Source organism: Homalodisca vitripennis, chromosome 1 (genome assembly GCF_021130785.1).
Source record: "Homalodisca vitripennis isolate AUS2020 chromosome 1, UT_GWSS_2.1, whole genome shotgun sequence".
NCBI lineage: Eukaryota > Metazoa > Arthropoda > Insecta > Hemiptera > Cicadellidae > Homalodisca > Homalodisca vitripennis.
In genome coordinates this window covers 127,140,265-127,159,515 of record NC_060207.1, presented here as the reverse complement: position 1 = coordinate 127,159,515, position 19,251 = coordinate 127,140,265, and the positions used below count along the sequence as shown (strand labels likewise).

At 34.8% G+C, this 19,251-nt stretch overlaps 2 protein-coding genes across 2 annotated transcripts in view; one reads left to right on the top strand and one right to left on the bottom strand.

Annotated features, from left to right (window-relative positions):
- Positions 1 to 213: 213 nt before the first annotated feature.
- Positions 214 to 14,864, bottom strand: LOC124353037. The gene is made up of 4 exons (XM_046802836.1): positions 14,840 to 14,864; positions 13,839 to 14,399; positions 11,881 to 13,566; positions 214 to 278 (listed from the first exon to the last, which is right to left on the bottom strand). The coding sequence occupies exons 1-4, from the start codon at positions 14,862 to 14,864 to the stop codon at positions 214 to 216; spliced, it is 2,337 nt and encodes a 778-aa protein (XP_046658792.1).
- Positions 14,865 to 15,440: 576 nt separating this feature from the next.
- The window catches only part of LOC124371093 (RAB6A-GEF complex partner protein 2), a 43,187-nt gene continuing 39,376 nt past the window's right edge, over positions 15,441 to 19,251 (top strand). Inside the window, exon 1 of the mRNA XM_046829409.1 lies at positions 15,441 to 15,646. The gene's annotated coding sequence lies outside the window, so the exon portion shown is untranslated. The remainder of the gene's footprint in view (positions 15,647 to 19,251) is intronic.

Genomic DNA, 19,251 nt, shown 5'->3' with positions numbered 1-19,251 from the left:
AATGTATGGACGCTTTCCTAACCAAAAAAACTCAATTGTCGACACCTGTTTAAAGAAAGGTTAGGAGAAACTTTGGATCCAGTTAAAATTTTAGAAAAATACCCAACTCAAAATTTGCCAAAATTTCAAAAGTTTTTCTAATTCAAAACAAAATGAAAAGTTTATATTGGTACATCAAAACGCCCCAATGTGCAAACCAATAAAATAGATGAGCTAAATGCTCATGTGTGACGAACTCAAACCTGATGTATTTGTTGTCTCGGAACACGGTTTCAAAACTGAAACAATAAATTTTTTTCAAAATTCAAAATTATGAATTGGCATCAAATTTTTGTCGAACGCACTTTAAAGGGGCGGTGTGGCAATTTTCGTGAAAGCACCATTGAAGTTTGAAAATTTTAAAATTAATCACATTACCGATCTAAACTTTGAGGCCAGTGTGTTAAGATCATATCTAACACTCTTGGAAAAAATATCAATCGTAGGGTTGTATAGATCACCCAATGGATGTGCTGAATCTTTTTTTACAAACCTTGAAAATCTTATAAATTGTCTTTTCTTAAACTCATCGAAATTTACTATAATTGGCGATCTAAATATCAACGTTTTGGATCCCACCGACCCCCTGACCCAGCGGGCTGCGGGATGTTTTTAAGCTCATTTAATCTAAATTGGTCCGTGAAACTCCCCAACACGAGTGACTGCTATGACGAGTACTGCCATCGACAACGTCATTACAAACATTCCTAATGTCACGGTCTCTGTTTTTGAATACGGCTGTCTCCGATCACTTTGCGCAGGAGGTTGTGATACATGGATGTAAAATAGAAACTCAAAAATCATCTGTTAAAATTAAAAGAGCTTTCAATTTCCAAAACATTTCCAATTTGAACAATTTATTAAAAAATGAAACCTGGAGCTTTTTGAACAGCTTTGAGAATGTCAATTGACATGTATCAAGCTTTCAATGACCGTTTCATTTATTATTTAGACGTTTCGTGTCCTTTTATAAAAACCAAAAACAATTTCAAACCCAAAAATAATTCCTGGTTAACTAAAGGGATTCTCATTTCCAGAATAAACTCAAATTTTTTTCACTCAATATTTGTCCAAACACAAAACGAAAATTTTAAAACATTTTACAGATCATATCGAAGGATCTATAGAAAAGTCATTCAAGCTGCTAAAGCTCATGACGTCAATAGAGCCCTGAGAAATTGTGAAAACTTTTCTAAAACTGCAATGGAAAATAATCAATGAATCGGCACATAAATCAAACTTGGACCGAAACCTTGAGTCTATATCAATCAAAATTAATGAACGCGTAATTGATGATCAGTTGCAGGTTGCCAACGAATTTAATAATTATTTTTTCTTCTGTGGCCTCGACTGATTCGTCAATTTTTAGAACCTCGATATCATGAAATTGGTGTTAGGGAACCGGTTGCATCCATGGCTCTGGCCCCTGTGTGTGTGGAGGAGTTAGCCCGTGTCGTACAGGGGTTGAATTCAAAGAAATCGTGTGACGCTAACGGGATGTCAGTTTGGTTACTCAAACGTTTGCTTTAGGTACATTTTGAGGCCACTCACAAAATTGATAAATTTTTCATTTGAATCTGCAACTTTTCCATGTCTACTGAAAACAGCTAAAGTTATACCGATTTTTAAAAAAGACGATCCTTGCAAAACCAGCAATTATCGTCCAATTTCAATTCTTCCAGTTTTTAGCAAAATTTTTGAAAAGGTTTTCTGTGAAAGACTTGAAAGCTTTTCTAGAAAGCAATGAAATTCTAAATCCTAAACAATTTGGCTTCAGGAAAAAAAAGATCAACAATTGACGCTGTAAACAGTCTTTTGAACAATGTTGTTGATGGCTTGGAAAGGCGAGAACAAGTGCTCAGCATATTTCTTGACCTATCCAAAGCATTTGACTGTGTGCATCATGAAACACTGTTGCACCAGTTACAAAAATGTGGCGTTCGGGGTCTGCCAAACGCGTGGCTTGCTTCTTATCTTAAGAATCGAGATCAATGCGTGCAGATTTTCGAATGTCATCTCTAGCAAAATTAAAATAGCCCACGGTGTCCCTCAGGGTTCTATTCTTGGGCCTATTCTTTTTTTAGTTTACGTCTGTCTGTAGACTTAACTCAGTGATCCAGCATGGTGATCTGATTCAGTATGCCGACGACACGACTCTTTGCTTCAAAGGAAAAAACTACACAAGATTTGGAAATCACATCATTTGTGGAACTGACTTCATGCATTCAGTATTTTACTGACAGAATTTGAAAACGAACCAATCAAAATCAAATGTCATCAATTTCTGCCTAAGACCAAGGGAATTTGCAAGGCAACCTGCTGTATTTGTGGACGATGTCCTTTTAGAGGAAACTGGATCCACAAAATTCCTGGGGATGTACATTGATCAGGTCTGACCTGGGACGACCACGTTAACAATATATGTGCTAGAATTACTTCTGGCATATTTGCCTTGCGAAGCCTAGCTAAATACTGTTCCCCTGAAGTCTTAAATGACGGCATATTTCGGTCTCATATATCCGCACTTTGCGTATGGCTTGAGACTGTGGGGGGGCTGTGCCAAACACAAGATGGAACGCGTTTTCAGGCTTCAAAAAAAGGCAATTAGAATTATTGCAAAGTTGAATTACAGAGAGTCGTGTAGGGACTCTTTTAGGGAGCTAGGTTTGCTGACATTGCCCTGTCTCTACATGTTTTCATGTGATCCTGTACTGTCAATCGAAGTGCACTTTAGTCCGGGGCAGGGACCTTTCATCAGTATGAGACTAGAGCCAGGGACAACTTTAGAGTCCATAGTCATAGACTGGGCGGAATCTCAGCATTTACCGCATCAGGTTGGCGTCGGCTTAATCAACAAGCTCCTGAAAGTGTAAAAAATGCAACTAATCAAAACCAATTCAAAACTCGTCTCAAACGCCTGTTGGTGTCAAAAGCATTTTATTCGCTAGAGGAGTTTATGATGAGTCGCTGGGATATCTAAAAATATCTTAAATTTACCAAAATTTAAAATCTGGATCCAAAAGATAGTGTGAATTAGTGTGAATGATTGAAATGTAAGTCTGACTGTGTGTGAGTGTGTAGTATATTTTGCTGTTTGAATATATGACGACTGCTATACAATGTTATATATTGTCTAAAAGCAATAAAGAACTGATCTGATCTGATCTGATCTGAGCTTTGTACGCTGTGATGGCTGATGTGAAGAGTGACAACTTACTGTCGACCGTAACATGAAGTCGCAGTCAACGATTTTATTTACATGATTTTATTCAGTTTTCATTGAGCCTGGTGGTTTTCTTTTACAGTTAATTTACATCATAAAAAGTAGTAAACTGATTAGTTCTTCGGTTTACACGGCCGGTGTCATAACTACACTATTTCGGCCTAACCGTTGAGCTACCCTCAGTCACAATATTGTTCCGGTTTAATATCTGTTTTTTAAGATAGTTCTCCACATAAAAACCGATAATTGTAAGAATTTAATTGGATAAGCATCGTTTCGACGTTGTGTGAACTGCACAACTTAGATTTTATCAAATCATGTAGCTTGTCTTTTAGTATTTAAGGTTATTGTAATTATATTAACAACTACCGAGAAGTGTTCTATGAAATTTGTAAAACCCTCAAATTAGTGTACATTATTTACTTTTACTCTATATTATTGTCCAGTATGACTTAGATAGTGAAGCAGTAGACCTGTACAGAAGGAGAATCAATCGTTCCCATTAGGCAAACTAGGCGGCCACCGAGAACGGCAGGTTTTTGACGGGCGGCTAAAAGAAGAAAAATTAAAAGAACATAAATTACTTTACAGAAACCGAGCCAAAAATACATAAAACAGGCTCGTGTCACTTTAAAACTCAACCTTTATCATATCAAACATTACTTAGAGAATCAGCGTAAACCTTAGGTAAATTGACTATAGTACAAGAAACCTTTGTAGTTACCCTCTATGTAAAAGTGAAGACGGCAACAGTGTTAATGTTGTGTTCGGAGTTGGGCGTGATGACACTGTGATGTGGCCTTGAAAAGCATATTGTCTCATCGCTTCTATAACCCCATTATTATTACTTGTCTAAACCTTTACTCAAGTCGGAGGATCGATCAGTCATTAGACTAGTTTTGAGGGTTTTTTTATTGCCACTGTGTAGTTTTTATTAGCGGTATCTAATGTAGCTTGATCATGCGAGCATCCCGTACGTAAGAGGACACGCTAGTGGATGCTGCCTGCTCATCCAAGGCTCTATTTTGAACATGGAGCAAAAAGCACTTACTTTGTCAATCTTTCATTCCACAAACAGACTTTATAGTGGAACGCCTGGGGGTTTTGATCTCTGATTACAACTACAGTGAATGCATTTATAAGGTCGATGTGGTATTTTGTTTTTCATACTATAAATTGCAATGTTTATCAAATTCTTTATCTAGGTTTTTTTCATTGTTTAAACAATAATAAAAATTAATCTTTGCGCATCTAGTTTTGCTTTAAATGGATATTATAATAAAATGTGAAATTTCACCTAAATAGATGTAGAGGAACGTCATCTATTAAGAACACTCTTCTTGTTGTGTGTTTGTGTATATTTAGGGTTGTCGGGCTCTTGAAATGTAGTAAAGCGTGGAGGGGAGAGCGGAGCTGCAGGTGCAAAGTACAGTGGAAATATATAATATTAAAATAATATACATGTAGCCTTATTTTCACATAGTTCAGGGCCTAGCAACTAGGATTGATATTATTAAGACTGTTTGTTTGTCTAAATAATTGTAGGATTTTGAACAGTCTATCAATTTTATTCACATCTCGTTACCATGTATATAAAAGTTTTGTTATTTAAAAGGAATCAACCCGACCTTTTCCTATATTTATGACCTCGACTTGATCTGAATACTTAACCTTCTGATCTGGAAAAGGTTAGGTTGATTCCTATTAAATAATAAAACTTGTATATATATTAACGAGATGTGTAATTATTGAGTATAACTGATAGACTGTTCAAAATATTACAAAGTAAACTGTCTTTATAATACAACCCTCGTTACGAGGCGCCGAACCATGAGGAAATATTGTAACATACACATATAACATCATTTCTTATTCCAAGTATAGTAAATCCCTGTGACTAAATCCATATTCGAACAATACTGCTGGACGGTGTTCTGATCCTTAGATTTTGACCAACATTGACACGGTCCAAATGTTAAACTACAGATACGAAGTTCTAGGGCCAACTCCACATTTCTTTACAACAATCATAGAGGATTTAGGGACAAATGGATTTTAACCAAAATGGACATGGAGATTCTTGGGATAAATGACGATAATTATTTAATCTCCTTTCCCTTGGAGACAAAGGGCGTAGTTCAAGATCATAAATGTTTTTCGGACAACTTCCTCTTCATGGCAGTGGGTGTGGGTGCATAAATGTTTGTGAGGATTAACTTACCTACTGACATGAAATGTTGCTTGAATCCTAATTTCTGCATAAGGACATTGGTTCGATGATGCATGCCATGGGATTTGCCTGAGCGTTAGGAAACATGTTTATATATTTATCTTATAAGTAACCACTATGAAAACGAAAAAAATATTTTTATAAGCAAAATTTGTAAATAGACTTGATTATAAATTAAAACACAGAATTATTTTTAAGGCACAAAATTAATACAAAAATCTTAATGTTTTTTTAATATTTCCATCACGTTTGTGCACAAGTTCACGGAGCCGTTTATCGTGGAAACTGAAGTATTTCCTTAGTCACCAATAAATTGTGATGACATGTTCTGTCAATCAAACGAAGAAGAGCAGAAAAGACAAGACAATAGCACAGAGACCAGGAAGTAAGTGCAAGGCCACACGGATAAGCTGGCTTCCGGGAACGAGGGCATAATAATAATTGTAGATCAATAACCTAAATTATGGCTGCTTTGAAAATTCTTTCATTTCATTCCTCCAATCTCAAGCACAAAGCTTGGAACTTCACAACCACTTCAACTGTTTGAAAAACAAAAGCATTACTTATAATCTTTCCCCTTCCCCTTATAATCTTTGTTAAGATCCTTGCAAATGCCAATGGCACCTTAGGAAGAGCAGAATAAGGATTCGAAAGAGACCAGCCTCTCCATAAAAATGAACGCGTAACATTTCATTTATAAGATTAGTATTACAATTTTAAATATCCCTTGCAATCTTTTCACCTGTTTATGCCAGTTTATGAATTAACGCTTTTAAAAGAACTGTATTTTACTTAATTTTTGTACATAAAAACAAATTCAGCGATTTCATTAATTTAAACTACTACACTGGCCTAACTGTTGATTTGAACAGATTTAATATTAGCCTAAATCGAGTTTGAAATGTAGAAGTCAGAAATGTACAATGTGTGTGATATTAAAACCAAACCTGATATAATTCTTAAATTTAAAATTAAGTTTTCTTTTAAAATCTGTAGTATTTTTCAAATTGCTTATACCCTGTTATTATACTGTTATTCTCTTTGCTTGATATTTCAAAAACCATCAACAGTTTACACATATCAGTTGATGTTTATATTTTGCTTGTATCCAATTCTCTTTTACCACAGACCTAATGTTTAAAATAAAATTATATATTACGTTGCTTCCAAATAACGGTCTGGCTTAACAAATAACACTGTACCTGATTATATTACCTGATTGTTTTGTATGCATGAAAGAAAATTTATCAAAGTAAGGTAAGCAAAGTATAAAATATTTATATTTCATAGAAATATTTTTATGGATAAACTGGTATAAATAAACTGCACTAATTCTTGATCATTTAAAATAAATTTTTATTTAGATTATATCTCATATACTTCCAGTATCGATTTATTGTGGTCAAACAATAACACATTGTTAAATAGTGTAGATTTATTGCATAATTCTTTTCCATATCAATGAATAAGTGTTTATATTAAGGAGGAGTCCTGATATAGTTTATAAAAGTTATTCATTATTTCATAATAATATCCATCTTATCGAAATTATTTAACACCATAACGTCCTGCTCAAAACCTCAGTCAACCTTAATTATTTTATGTCACTGGCAATGTAGTAATCGACAAATACTATATGTTCTTCTTTATGTATAAATCTTGTGTTATATATTTCCATTGTGTGTCTTGTTATGCTATTTGTATTTTATAATTTGTTTGAGTCCAAAGATTTCAGATTGAAAATTAAAATGATTAAAAAATATCTTTCAGTGAAAGTGGTTCATGTATCGAACTATACACAACAGTCGTTTAAAATTCCATTCTTGTGTAATAATATTTTAATAACCTGTGTCAAATGTCAAAAACCATAAAATATGTAAATAATGCTTCTAACTGTAGTTATAACTGTTTAACAATTATTAATTTTCACATGATATTAAGGATTATGGACCCTGAGAAATCTTACAATAATAGGTTTTTAAGATGCAAACTAATTCTCGATACATTTTACTATGGAAAATAATTGGGTTTGAAATGGCGTTAAGATGTTATATGATATTACTATTATAATTATTCCTAAACTTGTAAAACATATGCGTCTAACAACGTTTACGGAATTTCAATACATTTTACCGACTTCTTATTAACCATGCAAAATATAACTGTCAACGAAATTTAATAATCTAATATTTGGTTACATATGAAACCACTTATACTTTATATCAACCTTGTTATATAAATATTAAACAGGTAATTATAAAAACAAAATGTCGTCTCATAGTAGGTTATCATTTGTGGATACTAATACTAATATATTAGTACATACTCCTACTAATATGTATATATTTGATTTTTAGTATTTAATGTGGTTACTTTATCAGTTATGACATATTTTCTACATACATTAGTATCTCGAGAACAACACTAAAACAACGTATTAACTGGAGTGCTAAAAAAGTAAAATATTGCCTTGCAAGGGGACTTATAAGAAGAAGGAGAAGGAAGTAGTGGACTAATCGACCCTCTGGCCGCTGAAATGATCTAATGTAGCGGCGTGGGTCGTTGGGCCAACGCCTGGTGGTGTAATCGGCCCTCTTTTGAACATCGTACGATTCGTTTCACTTAGGTTCGTTGGCCCAACGACCCCATTCAAATATTATTGCTTAATATTAATTCATGGTCTAATTACACCACTGATCGTTGGCCCAACGAACCTTTACCAGTAAATAAAAAATATAAGGTTCGTTGGACCAACGACCCTATATTTACAATTTACAGAAATGAAGCAAATAGGGTCGTTGGGCCAACGAACCAGTGAAGTAATCGAACCTCTAAATGTTTGTAAAATGGGTCGTTGGGCCAACGATCCTCTGTACAAATTACATTTCCTCCAGGAGGGTCGTTGGGCCAACGATCAGTGGAGTAATCGAGCCGTCCCCGAATAAAACCTTTTCACAAAGGCCAATTTAGAGATTACTTAAAACAAGAAAGCAACCAAAAATGTAATTGTAAATCTCTAATAATGCTTTAATATATTTATCATCCATATTATATTCAATTTTATTTAGAAAATGGCGTTAAAATATGAAAGTTATAACAGTAATAACTATAATAAAGATAGTGAAAAATGACATTAAATTAGCAACAAAAGTAAAACTTTGCAGTTCACCTAATCCATATTATAAAGTCAAGTGGTTTTACTTGAGCATAATTCCAAAGCGAAAATTTGAGGTGTCGTTTGGAGATGTATAAGGGTGTAGTACATGATTTTCCACCCAAATTTCCTTGTGGAAAATTCAAGAGAGCCAAATCCAATAAAACGAAAACGAACCATCCTATGGGGAAATGCGTCCAGAAAATAGATAAAAAGCATTCAATTTCCTTGAAAATTCACTGGTCAAATAAATTTTTCAGTCTAATAGATATCGAGGTACAATTCTCTATAGTTTCTCAACATGTAAAAGTTACCTATAAATGCATATATTCGATCCCTATTTATATTTTTTAAACATATATGTTGTATATTATGTATATATCTTATTTTATTTACCATTCATCTCCACTCTCTTGATCGCCGTTATGGAGGGAGATATACCTCATAAAATGCATTGTTTTGGCCAAAAAAATTAGTACATTTTTCAATCACAGCACGAAATCTGTTTCAAGGGTAAATTGGGCCCGGTGATCAAATGCACATAAAACTGTTCTCTATTAATTCGTTTGTCTTATATTGAATCCTCCTATTGTACAAATATGTAGCGATTAGGTAGTTATAGAACAATATCATTACTTAATATTTATATATTTAAACTTAGAACAAGAATCGAAATGTAAAGAAAAGTAATAATATATTTAAATTTAAAACATTTTGCCTGTAACGAACCAATCGGATTTTTTTTTTATGCAAATCGTCACCATTTTCATCCCTTGAATCCGGTTGATGTTGATGATTTCAGTCAGTGTGTCGGTTAACAATCCTACATTTGGTAATCGTGTATACTAGCTTTTTCAATTATTTATATTAGCTGACGTAATGCGCATCACACCGTGTTCATTGGTAATACACTCCCTTGGTGTAATAACCTTTTATACCTCTCACATAGGGTGACGAGCTGCCTGGTTTTAGGAGGCATATCCTTTTTAATGTTTGTTCTCCTGTCCTCCCGGCTTTTGAAAATTATGTAAAATAACCGGCTTAAATTTCTAAAAATAGTAGCATCACATAAAACGTTTCTTTTGATTTTCGAAGTCCCGAATTAGACCATGAAAGATTTTTGCAGCGGACACGTAATGCCATGGCATCTGAACTGCTGTTAGATTCTGTTCTATGTTGTCTGTAGTGTCACGGACTTTCTGTTGCTTCTTCCGCTCAGCTGCGGTGGCACAACTACCCCTTGTTTTTATATTTATGTATTATGAATAACAGGTTAATTTTTTTAAATACATTATATATTTTTATGTTATAGTGATCATTTCTGATATATGTATGTCAATATAGCCCTTCATTATGGATTCTTCTGAGCAGGATTCATAATCAAGTTTATAGCTTTCTAATCAATGCAGTAAAATTAATTCCAATTATATCACAACATTTTTTTAATATAGTTCTAAAAATGTGCGTTCAAATCAGTTATAATTTCAAAGAGAAAATGTCTAACAATTATTAATTCAGTCTAATGCCACATTGACAATAATAGCCTCAAATAATACTTTAATTCATCAATATAGACTTTAATAATATGAACTCCTTTTATTTTTCGATGTTTATTTATTTATTTATTTATTTACATACGGTATACACCATTTCACATTTGTTATAGGTATTGAGAAAATACAAGAGGCTTGATATAAACAACTTACATAAATAGTTTACATGCATACATGCTAAAGCAAACAGAAGCAAAAAAATAAGCAAAACAAGTGCCAAATAACATCAACATCGTGAATAAAAAGAAAAATTACAACAGCAATATAGTTCATAAACAAGTGCAACATGAAGGTGGAACCGTAAAAAAGACTTAATTAAAGTACCGGTAGCGTATAAAATATAGAGTTACTTATATACTACTGAGACATACATATGCATATGAACAAATACAATACGAAAGAAAAAAATAAAGATTAGCGTAGCCTATGTTCATTGATATATATAAAAAAAAAATCACAAGAAACCATTTCCATTTAGCAAAATATAAAACATGCTACAATACATGCAAATTTTGATGCTATTATAATAATATATGAACAAAAGTGTTAAGAAAATAGCAAGCAATATATAACATTCACAAGAAACCATCTCTATTCAGTGAAATATACAATATGCGACAATACATGCAGGGTTTGATGCCATTAAATATAAACAAAAGTGTTAACAAAAAAAACAAAAACAGAAAAACAGCAAGCAAAATATAACGTTCAGTGTCAGAGTTTCACGTGTGGCCAGAGAGATATTTAGTGACCTCCCTCTTGAATGATGTGTCGGACATGCTGAACAAATCAATATGCGCAGGAAGACCATTTCCCAACCTGTGAATTCTCGGTATTGTACTGTTGTACGCATAGTTCGTAGCGAGGAATTCCCTCTCGAAAAGCTGCACAGATCTTGAAGATGGTCGGGGACAACGAAGATTGATCCTCTCTAAAAGTCTCGGGGAATCACAAGACGACGACAAAATCTTCTTCAAGAACATCAGGTCAGCAATTTGGCGTCTGGTGCTCAAGGGTAGGAGCCCAAAGTGGCGTTGCAGATCTTCAACAGGAACCCCGTCGTAGGCAAATCCAAGTCTCAACCCAATCACCCTGATGAATCTTATCTGAATTCTTTCAACGAGTTCAACCTGACCCAACAGGTAGGGAGACCATACAGGCGAACAGTATTCCAATATTGGTCGAACCAACTGGACGTACAGGGCCCGAAGTGTCCATGGTGAAAACCCATCTCGAGAAGTCCTAAATATAAGACCGAGGGCAATAGTGGCTTTCCTAGTAATTGCAGACAGATGCTGTTCAGGGCTCAGTGACGAGGACAAGATAACTCCCAAATCCTTAACTGTACTTGAGCGATTCAATATGGTTCCCTCCATCTCGTAGTTGAAGACTATGACCCTAGCTGAGCGATGGAATGAGACCACAGAGCACTTTGCGAAATTTATATCCATGCCATCCCGCACACACCAGGAGACGACACTTTCCAAGTCAGATTGCAGAGAGGCGCAGTCTTGAACTGTGGATATCTCCCTATATACCTTGGCGTCATCCGCGAACATTAACAGGCTAGACGATGTGACGACATTCTGAAGGTCATTAATGAAGATAGAAAAAAGGGCAGGTCCCAGCAGAGAACCCTGAGGCACCCCAGACACCGCCTCAAATACAAAAGATGTCTCACCGGCATGACGCACGACGAGGAGACGATTCGCCAGGTAACTCTCGAACCACATCAAGAGAGATCCAGTCACTCCCCAAGTCCTAAGTTTTGCTAGGAGATGAATGTGGCTTATCCTGTCGAAAGCCTTTGACAAATCAAGATAAACGCAATCGACCTGGTGGCCCAATCTGAAGGAGGATGTAATGTCATTCTGCAAAGTCACGAGATTGGTTGTTGCCGACCTTCCCCTCATAAAACCGTGTTGAGCTGGAGAGATGATGTTCTTGGCTTCAAATGAAAGTCTACGTAAGACCAAGGACTCAAAAACTTTGGCTAGGGCAGGCTGAATTGCAACAGGTCTGTAGTTCTTGGCATTTACTGGATCACCACTTTTCAGGATAGGTGCAATAAAGCTCGACTTCAGGTTCTTAGGGAAAATGCCCAGAGTTAGAAGAGCATTGAAATATTGGGTGACATGTGGAGCCAAGATACCACTACAAAACTTCAATACTACTGGGGGAATCCCATCTGGCCCCGCGCCCTTCCTTTCATCCAGCCCAGCTAATGTCTCCTCCACTTCTTCACATGAGATGTGAAAACCTGACAGATGGAATGAGGTTTCCAGCTCCAAAGGAACTGGAAGTGTTTGTGGGAGCCTGTATACAGAAGAGAAATAAGAAGCAAACAAGTCACATATGCCTTTAGGGGTGTCCGCTGTCACGTTGTCAAGGTACAGGTTGGAAAGTGCTGAAGACTTGCGTTTCATATTCCTGATGTGTCCCCAGAAGACCTTCACATTGCTTGGTATGGAGTTTTCAATACGAAGTATATAGTCCCTGTAACAGGAGGCGGATAGAGTCCTACACCTTGCACGAACACTACGATATTCCAAATAGTCAGAGTCTTTTAATGACTTTTTGAACTTGACGTGCAGCTTCTTTTTCAAAATGACTAGTGCCTTCAGCTCTAATGAAAACCAACAAGGGAAGTTGCGTTTTCCAAGTACTTTCGTGGGGGTCAAGTCCCTGATCACCCCACTGAGAGAACCACAAAAATCAATGAATGCTGTCTCCACACTATCCCCCATCACGTTGCTCAGTTCCGGATACGGCCAACCCTGAATCACTCTAAATATCTCAAACAGATCACTCCTCCTAAAGTCGTAGATATGGGTCCTGTTATTATCAGTGACTGGTCTGAAACATGGAACGGTAATATCGAGAGCTGGATGATGTGATTCCACCTGAACAAGGCGATCAAGAGACCTTCGGACACTGATGTCTATCCTGGAAGAGAAAACTAGATCCAGTAATATTCCACGGTCGTTGTTAACACCGTTGACCTGTGTAAGATTGAAGATATGGGCAAGATCTTTGATTGGCTGGCTCGCAGGATCATGAATTTGAGAGCCGAGAGGATCCCAATCCGCGTTGGGGAGGTTAAAATCGCCCAACAACAGGATAGGTTCAAAATTTTCAGAGGTGAAGAGCAGCTCTTCGACAATTGAGGCAAAATCAAAGTATTGGCTTGAGGGCATGTTAGGTGGAAGGTAGACTCCGCCGACCAGCATCCGATGACTAGATGATAATTTGACAGTAGCAAAAACACATTCTACAGATCTATTCTTTGGTATGATTTCTTGGGATAGTATGTTATCCTTTATTGCAAGCAAAACACCTCCCCCGCTAACCTTAGATGAGGTCAGTTCTGAACGATCACAACGAAATATATTATAATTCTGCAAACCAAGCTCAGCACTACAAATGTCGGCAGATAAATTAGTTTCAACCAGTATTAATATATCATAATTATGGCAGACAGATATTGATTGTTTCAATGAGGTAAACTTTGTCCTTAAGCCGTTGACATTTTGGAAATAGAGTTCCAAAGCTGACTGGTTTACCCCAGCATTTTCTAGTTTTTTGGCTCGAAGGTAGTTATACAGGGTGATCCTTTCAAGTAACGTATAGTGATGTTACTTTCCCCATTCATCCTGCGTCTCCCCAGTTCATCCCTCAGCTTCTTAAGATATTGCCGTTCCTTCATGGTGCGATCTCTCGATATAGAAATGTCAGAGAGGGCGGGATCAACCTCAGAAATTGCCTCTTTAGAGAAGCCGCTAACGAACTGCATCGCGTCTTCTACCGAACAAAAAACAACTTTCAGTGGTCTATCTTTATCTTTTAATGGCTTGCCCAACCTGAAAATTTTCAGGCCGTTGACATGAATGCCGATATTCAAGGCATCAATTACCTTTGAAATCAGCAAAGTGTCATGCTCCTTTTTAGTTTTGGTGTCCCTGCTCAAGCTCTCCTTGAGGTTAAAGATAATGATATTCCGTTTCCGAAATAGACGCTCGTTGATTTCTTGGATGACAATCTCCTCAGATTCACCCCCACTGTAATTTTCTCGTGTCTGCTTGATTTTGGCTATTTCGTCGTGGATTACTTTAATATCCGTCTCATTTGAGGTCACTCTCGGTTCCAATAAATCCACAGTAGCCTTAATAGCTTGGATATCGGTCTTGATTTCCGAAATTCCTGCAATTATACCGTCAATTTTGTCAAGCTTATCGAGTTTCTGCACTATTATAGCGAATTGGTCGTTCAGATGATCAATTTTTAAAGATAGGTCATCCGTGATGTTGTGTCAAAACAAATCCAATTTAAGTTATTTTTATCTGCATAACAGGGAATACAGTAATTCCGTAATTTATAATGTGCGTGTTTTTAATAATGTATAAATAAATATTTCAGCAAAGATTGTAAATATATTTAATACTGTCCTCCTTTTTGCTTAGTGTCCTCCTTTTTCTCCCAAAAAGTCCTTTTGGGAATTTGCGCCTGATCACACTGTTCCTATATCGTGAAACGTTCCATGTCCATTCAGAATGGTAACATTGGTCTGCATTGTCGAAAACAAACTGATTAAAGAACTGGCTGACTCGTTAATATGGGCTCTATATGCCTGAAATACACACGAGCCTTCAATCCTAGTAGCCTCATCATAGGTCATTGATAATCCAAATTTGCTCAAAAGATTAAAAAGGAGCTTGTATACATATGTAGCAACTCAAACCATAATGGGTGACAGAAATCATTTCAGAAGAACAGCAACCATTGCAAGTCCACAGCAAAGTAAACATTATTTATAAATTTGATACGTATAGATCATAACATACATCTTAATTTATATTAGCCAGGCTAAACTTAATATAACAATCAATTCTTAAAAGGTCAATTATAACATAATGTTGCTCTGAACAATACAGTTATATAGTAGGTCCAATACCTCTGGTATTTGAAAGTAATATTGAAATCATATGCGTGAGAATTTAACTTTGAAAGTAGCTAACGTACCGTATAAGGATTTTGTACATTTTTCATCTGTTAATTTACATTAACAATTAAACTGTCTTATTAGTAGTAATAACAGATTTTTCTTTTCTTCTTTTTATAAAAGGAGATGAAAAATATGACTAAAATAGATAAATGTAATCAAATGTACAATAATATTACGTTTTTGTCGTACATGACATCTCATTGACGACGTACCCCGGCAGTTGGCTACTCTGTACTGCTGTCAAACGTCAGGCAGAGAGACGTCTGATCCTCATGTGTTTTGTTTTTGATGTTAACCAATATTATAATGGGTTAATAAGGTTAATGAAATAAGGTTTAGACTGTTTATCTGTCTAAAATGATATTGTTTTAACAACAGTAAGTAATTCAAGTTACGTAGAATAACTTTTACAAACTTCTACCCTGCTACCCTGCACTTTAGTGAGGTAAGCTGTTCAAGAATGATTGGTTTCATGTTTAGGAGTTGTATTTGATTATTATTGAATTAATTTTCTTACATAATTGATCTTTTATTGTATATCTAGGGTAGACTTTAACCCTAGAACTGGCAATGGTGTCAATCAGTACTGGTGGCTCTATTTCAATTGCCATGCAGTTGGTTTTTATAATGTATCCCATTTCATAACCATCAGTTCAAATGTAAACAATTACATGTAAATTTTTTCATATATATATATACATATATATATATATATATGAATTTTTGTGATTCAATGCTTATTGAAATTAAATTAGGCTATTGCCACTTATACAAATTTAATGAAAAGGGTAGGGTCCAATAAGCGGACCCGGTTTTTTATATCGAAGAATATAATCATCGATACCTAATATTCACATATCGAATCATAGACTATCAATCGATATAAAAGTAATAACAATCATATGTTTAAATTAAAATGTGAATTTAATTATAACAAATAATAAATGAACATAACCAAAATCAGGGAAACTCATAACTTTAACTAAATGAAACAGAACGAAAACGTTTTTACTAAAGTTGTGTCCACCATTACCTTCTTTTTTTGCATCTGAAGACGATCATGTTAGCTCCTCTGACAGTTACATTTGTTACCTTTCCACAAATATCACATAATGGATTCTTAGGTACTAACCCAACATCCTGAAGCCATAAAAAAACATATTTTATCGTCTTTTAAAGCAATTTCGTGAAGCTTCCTAAGATTGACGGCCATTTTAATACACAATGTTACGTGAAATTTAAAATATTACCTTGTATTATTTGAAAGTGTTTACAGCTGTTCATATAGATTATTTAAGTTGTTAAAAATAATTCATCAGTATCGATTGATTATATCGATGGTTATGATTAAGTAATATCGTTTGCCAATTTCGATATAAAAAACCGGGTCCGCTTATTGGACCGTACCCAATGAAAATAAAAGTCATTTGACAGGTATTCGGTCTTCCGATCATATGTTAGTTTGGTTATTTAATCACAGGTATGTGAAAGAAACGGCCAAATACAAAATAATTGAATCGTAAAAAGTAAGGGCTCTGTGGTGTAATGGTAGCATATTCACCTGGCAAGTGAGAGATCCGGATTCGAGTCCCGGCGGAGCAAGTACTTTTTGTGATTCAATGCCTATTATAATAAGGGGAGACTTTAATAAGCGGCCTAGGGTACACTCGTTATTCGGTTGTTTTTGTCGAATTGTTTGATATATTATACAACTTCAATATGAAAAACCGTACACAATAAGAGTTTAATAAATTACTGTAACAAGAAGAATCTCATTTATTACAATTTTAAAACATAAATTTAACACTAACATTACAAAACAACAAAACCAACTAAGGCCTAGACTTAATGATCAAAGAAACCTAATAATATTTGTAACTTGCCCAGCTTGGTAGCAATGCGCAACAGCTTTTGTGAAATTGAGGAAAGAATTCTCCCCATGGGTTACCAGGAGCCAATCGTACATGTTTAAGCCACTTAAACTAATCTCATCACTTGTTAGAAATATCTCACAAATTTTCCTCATATTCATCGCCATTTTCAGTCTCAAAATATTAGTTACTTCTTGCTGTTTATTGTTTACATTACAACTGCTATAAGTAATAAGGGGAAATCATATGTTAAGTTAAATAAATTGTAACATCGAATTATGCCTTCGGATAAAAAACATCGAACAATTTGTTAAAACAATCGATTAATGATTGTAGGCCGCTTATTAATGTCTACCCTATAATAACAATAACTTATTGTTAGTTTCTATGTAAATATTGATTTTTACAGAATTATGGGGTAGAGTATGGTAAGCAGTTAAGCGGACACAGTTTTTTATATAGATATTCACAAACGAGGCTGCAGTATAATAAGTGGCTACCAACACAGTTGGATGATGATTATCGAATAATATGGAGTCATTGATATTCATGACCATCCAAAAGACAAAAAATGTTGGACCAAATAATGTAATAGATATTTCAAAGAACAATTATTGTTCTTATGGTTTGGCTAGTTTTCAGTCTAAGGAATTAATGTATAAATATTAATATAATTTAATAATATAATTTAAAAATTAAAATAAAATATATAATTAATATTTTAATCACAACAAAACAATAACATATTTGCTTACCTTATTTATTTTCAAGGGTAAATGTCACTGCTTCTGAAACAAAGAAGACACGTACATCACTGTTCTTGCTGCCATTAGTCAATAAAGAAACACATGATTTCAATTTATTTCCTAACATCTTTTTAATTTGAATACATTTTGAACAATGATGTCAAATTGGATATAGTTTTTGGCTTTAAAATGTTAATATAAAGAAGCTATATTTTTATATGTAAAAGAATTTTTTTGTAATTGTATAAAATAACTAAATTGTATTTAAAGTACTCTTGAACTGCGTAGTACTATTACTTCACATGATTGATAGCATTAAAAAAATGCTCGAATAAAAAATTTGTATTATATAAAATGGATAATCATCATCATTCATTATTGAGTTGGTGGCCGCTTAGGGTACAGTCCGATAAGCGGACCCAGTTTTTTATATCGATTAGGACAATCATCAATACTTAATATTTATTTATCGAATAAACATTTATAAATCATATCAACATATCTAGCCATATTCATAATCGTATTTTAAATTAAAATAACGGTACTTTGGGATTATACCGACCACACCAGTATAAAGAACACAAAAATATAAATTTATAGAAAAAAACATGATAGAACGAAAAAAACAACTCTTTGATTACAAAATTATAAACTTACAAGCATTTCCAGGTATTGTGATCGGTATTGTTGTCGCTGTTATCTTATCTTTCTCGAGAATCCCGATTACGGCAGGTCGCGCGGCATCACATGATTTGCACGGTACATAATTGCCTTTCCATTACAATTCAATTTATATTTCTGATCAGCCCCTCTAGAATTTGATATTTTACTGATAGGTACTATCTCGAGGGATGTTTTTCTTTCCTTGACATCAGCGCGGGCTTGAAGCCGCACTTGCATTTTGGGTGGCGGAATGTGATCAAGAATAAAAACAAGTTTTGAGTGTTTTTTCAATAAAGAGTTTAGTTTTAGTTTGGTAATGTTTGTTTTTGTTGAATTTTTGTGTTTGGAGAAATGTAGAGGTAAAACACGGAAGTACAACATAGCGACGCACCAGCTGAACAGGCGGCGAGACTCTGCAATCACGTTATATACTAAACCGCTCGACTTTGACCTCTGTCTGAGGATGGGGAGGGGTTTGCGATAAGACAATTCCTGTTTTATATTGACGAAATATTGTTCTACACTAATCTAGTAATCAGTAGAAGCAAAATGTCGAATAACGATTCATGTCTGGGTGTGGTATAATCCCAAAGTACCAAAATAACTAATATAATGCACCTAATGATAATCATATAAATAATAAATGAGCTCTAACGATCGAACCAAAGATTAGAACTGGAAATAGGAAAACCTCATAAATAGTAATGAAATGATAACTTAAAAAATATTTATAACAGGAAATACAAATATACGTAGTTATTTTAATGTTT

Coding starts and splice junctions, on each gene's coding strand:
- LOC124353037 (XM_046802836.1), bottom strand. CDS start 14,864: ATGAGGCTACTAGGATTGAAGGCTC. Junction 14,400..14,839: donor GCTACTAGGATTGAAGGCTC/GTGTGTATTTCA, acceptor GTATAATTGCAG/GAATTTCGGAAATCAAGACC. Junction 13,567..13,838: donor ACGCAGGATGAATGGGGAAA/GTAACATCACTA, acceptor GTGATCGTTCAG/AACTGACCTCATCTAAGGTT.